General features: G+C 51.0%; 1 protein-coding gene across 5 annotated transcripts in view; it reads right to left on the bottom strand.

Moving 5' to 3' along the window:
* Positions 1 to 7857, bottom strand: part of AUTS2 (activator of transcription and developmental regulator AUTS2) — a 733524-nt gene extending 725667 nt beyond the window's left edge. For 3 of the 5 annotated variants that reach the window (XM_061470338.1, XM_061470337.1, XM_061470334.1), the window contains exon 1: positions 7313 to 7856. In XM_061470338.1, the coding sequence (XP_061326322.1) occupies positions 7313 to 7606 (294 nt within the window). In that variant the 5' untranslated portion in view covers positions 7607 to 7856. Of the gene's footprint in view, positions 1 to 7312 lie in introns of all 5 variants that reach the window. The other 2 variants (XM_061470335.1, XM_061470336.1) reach the window with 2 other exon arrangements.
* Positions 7858 to 9278: the final 1421 nt, after the last annotated feature.

The following is a 9278-nucleotide window of genomic DNA, read 5'->3' on the forward strand; positions in this document are numbered from 1 at the left end:
CTGATCTCCCTGCATGGCTGTGGAGTAACTATTCCCATTTGGACTTGAGATATTCATCACATCAGTAGTATGTGCATCAGCCAGCATTACACAAGGTAAAGTTCAGAGAGCCGGGAACTCAGACGCATCAGATATCAATACACCTCTGCACATCTCTTTGTCTTGGGAGATTTTAAAACCAGCAGGACCAAGACACACACCAAATACCAAGTAAATCCACACAGAGCATGTGTCATGTAACGTAATCATATTAAACTTGATAGACAGAAACTCACAGACAGAAAAACATGTGCAGTGCCAAGGAATAATCTTTTTCTTTTGCTGCCTTCTATTCCACCACACAGAGGACAGAACCAAAACACCTTCCATAATATTTACCAGACTAAAGATCTACCCTTTTGGTTAAAATCTCTCTCCACCACATAAGTGTATGAACTTCAGCAGTAGTGTTGCCAAGATACAAGGAGAAATATCTCAAGATATTAAGGCAACACACTATTTAAAGGCAAATAGTACAGCAGAGCTGAGCTGGGGATCTGACAAATTGCCACTGCACCTTCTGCTGCTACAGCAAAACAAACCCCTACCTGCATTAGCCATTTCTCGTTACTTACAAAGTGGATTTTCATATCCATTTTACAACAAAGGAGTTTAGAGGACCGTGATGTTCTGAAGTGGTCTTCATCCATGGCTGGCACCGAGTCAAAACGACAACAAACTCACTACACAAAAACTGCATATACAGCTGGCAATTTGTGGCACACACCGAGCTAAACCCCTACGAGAACATAGACGCTGAGCTGATAAATCATAAGGATGATGTACAAGAACACAGGGAAACACTGGAAGCAATTTCCCCTTGCTGCCTCAGCAAAGCACTGCAGCTCGAGTGAAGGAAAACGTAGAGTTAAACATTCCCACATTTCAGCCCACAACTTCCTAACTCCATTACCTTTTATTAATTGCATTTGAGACTTCACTGAACTTGAGCTCAGGCTATTTTTAAAACCTATCCGACTCAACTTATTGTTGCTCAGAACAAAGATTAAACTTCTAATTTAGCTGCAGATAATTACGAGGCTGCAGGTCAGCCCCCCGGTGTAATGCGGTAGGGTCTTCCAGTCAAACTGATAGGAATTGTCCTTAAAATAATAAATAGTAGCAGAGATGGGGGGGTGGGAACAGGGACCATCTTACTGAGTGAAGAATCATCCTGCCTTCCTCCCAGCTCAAGAGTTACCAGGTTTAATGACTTTGTAAGTGGGGAGAGATATTGTGGAGTATTCCCCCTCAGTACTGACAGGTGGGCTCTCACCAAGGAGCTTTACTTACACAGCAACGGTTCTTTCCTGAAGCTTCCACTTTAGTCAACAACCACCCCCTCCAGTTCTCAGTGTTCCCATCCCGTCCCTGATATTTCTGTATTGATCTCAGTGTTGTAACTCAATCTTTCAATTACTCAGCCCCTTGATGTCTTTCTGCTGATGGGGTGTTTTTTTTTTTGCCTCTCCCTAGTGATCATTTGACTTCCAAGCTCCTAATCCTTTACCTTTATTTTATAAACCACACAATCATTTAGTTTGGAAAAGACCTTTAAGATCATCAAGTTAACCCAGCACTGCCAAGTCCATCACTAAATCATGCCCCAAAGCACCCCATCTACACTTCTGTTAAACACCTCCAGGGATGGTGACTCCAGCACCTCCCTGAGCTTTGCATTCCCTCACCCCAGCATAGGCCCCAGATATTTAATAAGGACTTACTTTCTCACCCAAAGAGCAGGAAAAAAAGGATGCCAAGAAAAAGAAGGATAAGGGTGTCTTTTGTCCTATTGATACGTGGCATAATTCCATTAATAGAAATCTTACGGAGCAGGGGCAGCAGAGATTACTTGAATCACATTTATCCAAAGAACTTGTCCTTATAGTTTAAACTCTTTCTTATTCAACTCAAGGCCATTGTGCCTCCAGCCACCTATGGGAATAGCAAAAATCCCCACCTGTTACTGTCAGGAGTTTGAAAGAATATTTATGCAGGAAGCACAATCCTCAGCCATTATCTGCCCAAAGAGGCAGTTTCAGTTCTTCAACAGCTACTGAAGTCAGGGGGGTCATGGCTGCCCCACCTCCCAGAAAGGCATCAGGCTTTTAAAAGTAATTTTGAAGTATTTTAGAAGTACTCAGGTAACTAAACAACAGTAACATAGGTTTCAAAAATTAGCCAAGAGGTTCCTTTTGTGGAATGCGCATCCTGCTGCTTTCAGTCCTGCTTTCAGTTTGGGTTGCTGTTTTTTCAGGTCTGGTCACTGAGGATTTTCAGCAAGAGCTTCAGTCCCTCTGTCAAGGTTATCTCAAAATTTGATCTTGGGTCCATTTACTGTTTCCTCTAAACATACAGTGAAAATAATAAGCGCATCGCTTCGTATGGTATCCCTCTGTCACACAAAATCTAATGCCACTCCACCCGCAGATAGCTTCATTTAGTTACTCGACTCCTTTCCCTGCTGGTGTGAATCTGCAGACTTGCATGTGCAAACAGAGACCAGGACAAACATCTAAGCATCTAAGCAGTCAATAAACACGAAAAGGGCTACCAAGATTTGCTGACAGCACTGAACAAACACCTGATGTTATGATGCTGCTGAGGTAAGGCATGAAGATTAAATTCCTTTTGAAATATGAAAGGATAGAGACAAGGCAGAACAAACCAGCTTGAAATCTCAGACAATTTAAGTGAACAGGCTAATCAGGCTGGCTAAAGGCAGGTGAGAAGAGAACAATTTGGGGAGGAAAAACACCACGCACAGCAGTCATTCTGGTGTCCAGCTCAAAGCTTCTGCTGTCACACAGCCAAGCTATTTCTATTTTCAGTGGGCTGTGCCTAGCGATGGGTATCACACAACAGTTATTAAATCAAATTCCTGCATTCAGATGCAGGCACAGAGCTACACTGTGAGCGCACGCAGACACACAACTAAGACCACAGGCTCCTCAAAACCTTCCTGTTACTTGCACATTTTGCTTGTGCAACAGTAGTGCCTCTGTCTGAAAGCCCGCATCAGCTGTTAAGCTTTATGCCATCTACTCTGCCTGTCCAACATGTAAAACTGCCGTAGTAACATCTGCCTGAAGCACACAAACACGGTGGAACAATTGCTAAAAAATTATTTACACTCATCGGATGGACTCATCTGACACAGAATTTGGAGCTCATTAAACTGCTCCTTGACAAATGTTTGTCAGCATTTCTCATTTGTAATTAATTATATTGGGCTTTACCTGACAATAATTTAGCATGGTCTCAAAACAGCCTAATGCCTGCGTGCTGAACAGGAATTAGCTCAGCAAATGCACAGTGAGAAACTGTGCCAGTTTTATGAAACAAGAATCCTCATTTAAATGCAAGTCGTCCCCCCCCCCTTCCCACCCCACAACCACGTCTATTTGTGCTTTATAAATATCTGTCCCCCATTTCAGGCTTGTCAGACGAACTGCCTGAGCTGAAGCTAAACAAACATCCGCAGAAAAAACTCATTACCTTACTCAGTGTTCAGAAAACCTGAAACCAACTGCTTACTCCACAGGGATGGTCAGAGCTGACTCAGGAAACACAAAGTACTTCCCAGGCTTTAAGCTACCGTAACATTCAGGTCAGATTTCATTTCTCATCACAGTCAACCATCTTCAACCGCACATCAACAGCCACGTCACGTCAGTCTCCTGCCCGGAGTCCTGTGCACCAGCGGCTGGAGGGACACAAACATCTTCACCAAAGCTCACCTCGCTGAGGAGCTCCACAGAATCCTCTCTGCCAGCAGTGCCACTCCAACAGATTGATTTATCACATCTTGAGAAACGCCCTTTCCCTGTCAAACCGGTGTCGAAAATGCCCACCCAGGTTTGGAGAACCTCATGCTATTATTGTTGGTAACAAACACAGCAGCAGTGCAGCACCAGGTTACACCAAGGTGGGGAAAGCACTCAGCTTGGCAAGACAGCGATCACACTAACACAGGTACTGAGTGTCTGTGCCTTTCTCAGGCACAGGAAGATGTGCCTAAGAAATCCAGCTTTTACAGGCTGGAAGATTTTGGGAGGTCAAGGAAGTGATGTGTGAGGAACCACTCTGGAGTAAACTGCAGAGGTTGCTGCCATTAGTCCCTGTAAGGCTACTCATGGGAGGATCAGGTGGATCAGATCAAACCCTACGAACACACCTCAGCTGTTTAACTACAGAACAGGTGCTGGTTTCTGAAGGTCAAAGCTCCAAGATGCTCCCCAGGCCTGCACTGCACATCACTACACCATAGTCTAGCAAAGCCAGGTGAAGACCAGTCTTATCACAATTCCAGTGACACAGGATTTGCTTGACTGTCACTCCAAGGGAAACAAAAACTCCATCATGAGAACCCACTGTCTTTGTTCAACCCCCTCTTTCCCTTCATTCCCCACGCAAACATTAGAGAGATCAAGGTCCAGGGTGCCATAAACCCAGAGACAGATAACCAGAAGCAGATGGCCTCGATTTCTACACCAAACAATTTACACTTGAGAAGCATGAGAAGGCTGCTGACACCTGGACAGAAAAGCAGCTCCAGGAGTGGGAGTGGATTAAAAAGATAGTTTTGCTTCAAGGGATGGGAACTTTTATCAGCATAACCATAACAGACATGGACAACTCCTACTGAGGCTACAGTGGCCATGGGATGTGCACTCCTCTTGTGCACCCCATGCCACGTACGAGCTTCACATAACCTGGTATTCTGACCAATTTGGGCTTTTCTAAGTCATCCCAACAAAAAGCATTTAGTAAAAGACAAGTAAAATAAAGTTATATTCAAATTCTTGTTCTTGTTTGCAACTTTGCAGACAGCATTTATAAGAAGATCATGGGGTGACACCTCGTACAGACCCAACTCACACACCTACTGCTTTAAAGACGTCCCCACAAGCAGAGAGTTCAGCCTTGTCTCTCTGCAGTGGCCATTCCTCCCATGCAAGCCATCACCCACCAGCTTCCCCTCTTCTGGACCATGGGTTTACATCTTGCAGCAGTAAACACATCCTGCACTTCGGCTCTGTTTTTCACATTAAGCACACAAAACACCCTCTGTCTCTGCATGCTTTCAGCTGTGCTACGCCTGAGAAAAGGCTGAAGCTCAACCACAAAGCCAGGGCTGGGGCACTTTCACATGCTGGGCACAAGTGTCTTCAGGAAGCTGGGGAGAAACCCCCATGGCCTCCAACAGTATAGGGTCAGACCTAGAGCAAGAGATGTATAAATACCAGGTCACCTCTCCATGGCGCCCAAGGCTTCTTGTCTCAACTCAAGCACATTAACACCTAAACATCTCACCAAGGCTGAGATATCTCACTCCACCAGCCACTCACAACCTCCTCACCAACACTAAAATCCCAATAAAAACTTCAGGCAGCTACACCAACGTACACAGTCATTCCTGCCACACTGGGCTTGTGCCTTAGACATCTTCATCTCCCTCTGATCCTCAGGAACAAGTTTCTCAACATACACACCAAGCTGCAGGATAAAGCACCTAACAACGATTTTGTGACACTACTTCTCAACGCAGCATGAGACCGTTAGGTCAAAATGTGCCACCTATCACATGAACATTAAAAGTATGTCAAGTCTCAGTGTGTGAGCTATTGTTTTATCTGAATGTGATATTAGCTGGCAGAACCGGGTAATGTTTCTGCGCTCCTTTTTAGCGATACAGGATTACATGGGATGCAAGTAGTAGCCATTCTTGGCTTTGAAAAAGGAGCACAGCAATTATTTTCAGTTCAAGTGGAAAATAAACAAATAAGCAGCAAAACAGAATAAAGACATTTTCCAAAGCACCCTGACCAAGTTCTGACCATAAAACTTGCTCTTCCCCTCCAAAAAGCACGATGGCCAAATTCTCAAGTCCAATTTCCCATAAAAAAACCTAATGACACAAACTGGGGCTTTGTTTGAGGAAGAACAGGATTTTACCTGAAACAGAAGCATGCAAATCTCACTGTTGCAGACAGACACGTATCCACACTCCTCCTCTCTCTGGTTGGAGCAGGGCACTGGTGGATAGGCTCCCCAGGTGAAAAACGGTGGCAAAATCGTCATTACCTCAGCATTTGCTCATTATTGCTCACACCAAGTCTAACACCAACCATGTGGAGGTTTGCTGGAGTGAACAAACCCCCCCTTCAACTACACCAGAGGAAGTTCACTTGGAGGCATTAGTCCAGATGGACACAGGTGTAACCAAGGACGAAATCTGGCTTCAAATTCCACACAAAAAGAAAGAAACAAAACCCCAAAAAAACCTGAAAACGCCACTAAGTATTCCTGGCTAAAACATATAAACAGCGTAAGAGCTCCACGGATTTATGCTCTGTTTTTGTTAAACCATCAGCTTCATCTCCACATTTCTTTTGACAGTTCATCATCCTTCCAGTTGTGACTCCAGCACACGTAAACCCGAATAAATCTGCTTTTCACCACGGCAAAACTTCTCCGGAGCAGAAGTTACGAGCAACAAAGCCCTGCAAGCCAACGGGCCGCAGCTCCCCTCGCACGGCAGCATCCCCACGGTCGCGGGCGGGCTGGGGGTACACGAAGGTTCCAGCATCCCCACGCACACATCGTCGGGGGCTGCCCGGCCAGCCCGGCCCCGGCTGACCCGCACCCCTGCCCTTAGCGTCCTGGGGGTGCTGGTGCCCCCCGCGGGGTGGGAGGCCGCGGGGCCCACTCGTGACAGATCGGCAGCGAGCGCGGCAGGACGGCCCCCCCCACCCCGCAGCAGCGCTCGGCGAGACCGGGAGCAGGACCCACAGGCACCCCCATCCCCACCACCCCACACCGGACACGAGAGTGCGGCCCCGCCGGGACACGGCGGCCACAGAAAAGTTTGATCCGTGGGAAAAGAAGGGAAGCGCCGCCGGGAGCCCCGCGGGGGGAGCGCGCCCGACTCCCCGCTGCACCGCCCGGGGTGCCGCGGATGGAGGATGGAGAAGGGGGGTCGGCCCCGGTGCCCGCCGCCGCGCCAGAGCCCCCCGCCGCCCGCCGGGAGCGGCGCGCCAGGCTGCAGGTGTCGGCGGCGGGGAGGGAGCGGGGCACCCCGGGGACGGGGAGGGGGCGGCGGGACCGGCCCCGCGGCACCCCCGGCGGCCCCGGCCCGGGAGGAAATGCGGGGGGGGGGGGGGGGGAAACGGGGCGGAGGACGGAAGGGGGGGCACGGGTCGGCGAGGAGGGGGCTCCCCCGCCGCTGCCCCCACACAATGAGGCACACACAAAGCGCCTCCGCTCCTACCTCCAGCGCCTCGAAAGTGACGAAGCTGGACATCGCGAAACCGTCGATAATGTCCTCTTCAGCCGACGAGGACTCCCGCCGCTTCCTCCGGGGGGGCCGCGGCCGGGACGGCGGCGGGGGCCCATTGTCTTCCTTCTCCGAGCCCGAGGAGGAGAGCGCCGCGGCGGCCCCGGGGCCGGCGGCCCCACCGGCGGCAGAGCCGCGCCGCCCGCCTTGGGCTCGCCGCTCCCGGTCGCGCTGGGACCGCGATCGCCGCTTCTTCCGAAGCCCGTTGCATCGCGCCGGGCCATCCATGTCTCTCGCCGGCTCTCCCTCTCTCTCTCGTCCCCCCCCGCCCCACCGCAGCCACAAATCCGGCTCCCCCGGCGGAATAACGGGGGAGGGAGGGAGGGAGGGAGAGAGGGAAGGAGAAAAGGAGGGAGGAGAGGACAGCAAGGGGGTGGAGGGGGGGGATGAAAGAATCCGAGTGCGGCTCCACCACCACCACCACCAGCAGCAAGCACCAAATGTAAGAGATTCCTATAAGCGAGCCAAGGAAAGTAATGGCTGATCTCAGGTCGCCTTTGTAAAAAAAAAAAAAAAAAAAAAAAAAACAAGAAAAAAAAGAAAAAGAAAAAAAAAAAGAGAGAGAAGGGGGGGAAGCCTCACCAAGCAGGCAATAAATCAGAATAGCGGAACGCTTTGATCAAGGGGCTGGGAGGGCGAGGATCTTCGAAAGAGAGGAAAAAAAGCAGAGAAGGGGGAAATAAAGAAAGAAGGAGAGAGACCCGCTGGAAGGAGGGAGCTGAGAGTATTTCCTTGCACAGAATTTATTTTCTTTCTTCCTTTCCTCCCCAACTAAAAGAAGTTCCAGGGGGGTGAAAAAAAAATATATATATAGCTCTGTCTGGAGCTCTCCTTCTCTGCGTGTGTGTGTGTGTGTGCAGGGAGGGTGCAGCCTTCCCCTCCCCACGAGCACGCACTCACTCCTCTCCCCCTCCTCCTTTATCTCCCTGGATCAAACACAATAATAATAACGATGCATCCAGATGCAATTTTCTCAGGCACCGACCAGGGATGGACTCGGGAGTGAAGATCGGAGCCCAGCCCGGCCCCCTCCAGAAACAAAACCAAACAATAAAAGAGAAAGGGGGGAAAAAGAAGGGAAAAAAAAAAAAAAAGAGGGAAGGAAAATAAGAAAGCCCCAAACACGCCCACCCACCCCAGCTATTAATACGGATCAATCATGGCAAATTCATCGGATTAATTGTGGCGAGGAGGGGGTGCTGGTGGTGGTGACAATAGATCCGGGCGGAGAGGCGGCTGCCCCCCTCCCCGAGAACGGCAACAGCAGCAACAATAATGATCAAAAATACAGCGGCGGTGCCGAGGCTCGAACACGCTCCAGTGGGGACGGCACCGCCGAGTGCTCCCCGCTGCCGGCGCTGCCCCTCAGCCCCCAGCGCGGGCAGCTGCAGCCGGCGGGTCCCGGGGCCGCGCAGCCCCCCCCGGACAGCCGCCGGCGCGGGGCGGGTGGATGGCGGTGCTGGCCCCCAGCGGCCGCCGGCCCCGCGCCGGTCACGTGGCTGCTTGCCGCCGCCGCCGCCCCGCCCGCTCCCGGCGCCGCGTGAAATGCAGCGCCCCGGCCGCGCGAAATAAGTCGCGGGCATGCGCGCAGGGCCTGCGCACTCGGCGGCGCGCACTCGGCTGCCGTCAGCCCCGCTGCCCCGTGGCCCTCGCCCGCTCTTAGCGTCGCTGCCCCTGTGGCCCCCGTCCGCCCCTAGCCTCGCCGCTCGTTGCCCGCTTGCCCTCAGCCCCGCCGCTCTCACTGGCTCCCGCCCTTCTCTGTCCGCCCGCTGCCCTCGGTGTCCCCCGCAGCCTCCTCTCCTCGTCCCACCAACTTTCTCCTCAGTTTTGGCCGCCCCGTTAGCCCCTGCCGCCTGTCAGCCCCTCGTGTCCAGCCCTTCCCTCAGCCCCTGGAGGTACC

Source organism: Pezoporus flaviventris, unplaced genomic scaffold, assembly GCF_033815535.1.
Source record: "Pezoporus flaviventris isolate CSIRO_AGI_PZ_B2104156 unplaced genomic scaffold, CSIRO_AGI_Pfla_v1 ptg000063l, whole genome shotgun sequence".
In the NCBI taxonomy this organism is placed as follows: domain Eukaryota; kingdom Metazoa; phylum Chordata; class Aves; order Psittaciformes; family Psittacidae; genus Pezoporus; species Pezoporus flaviventris.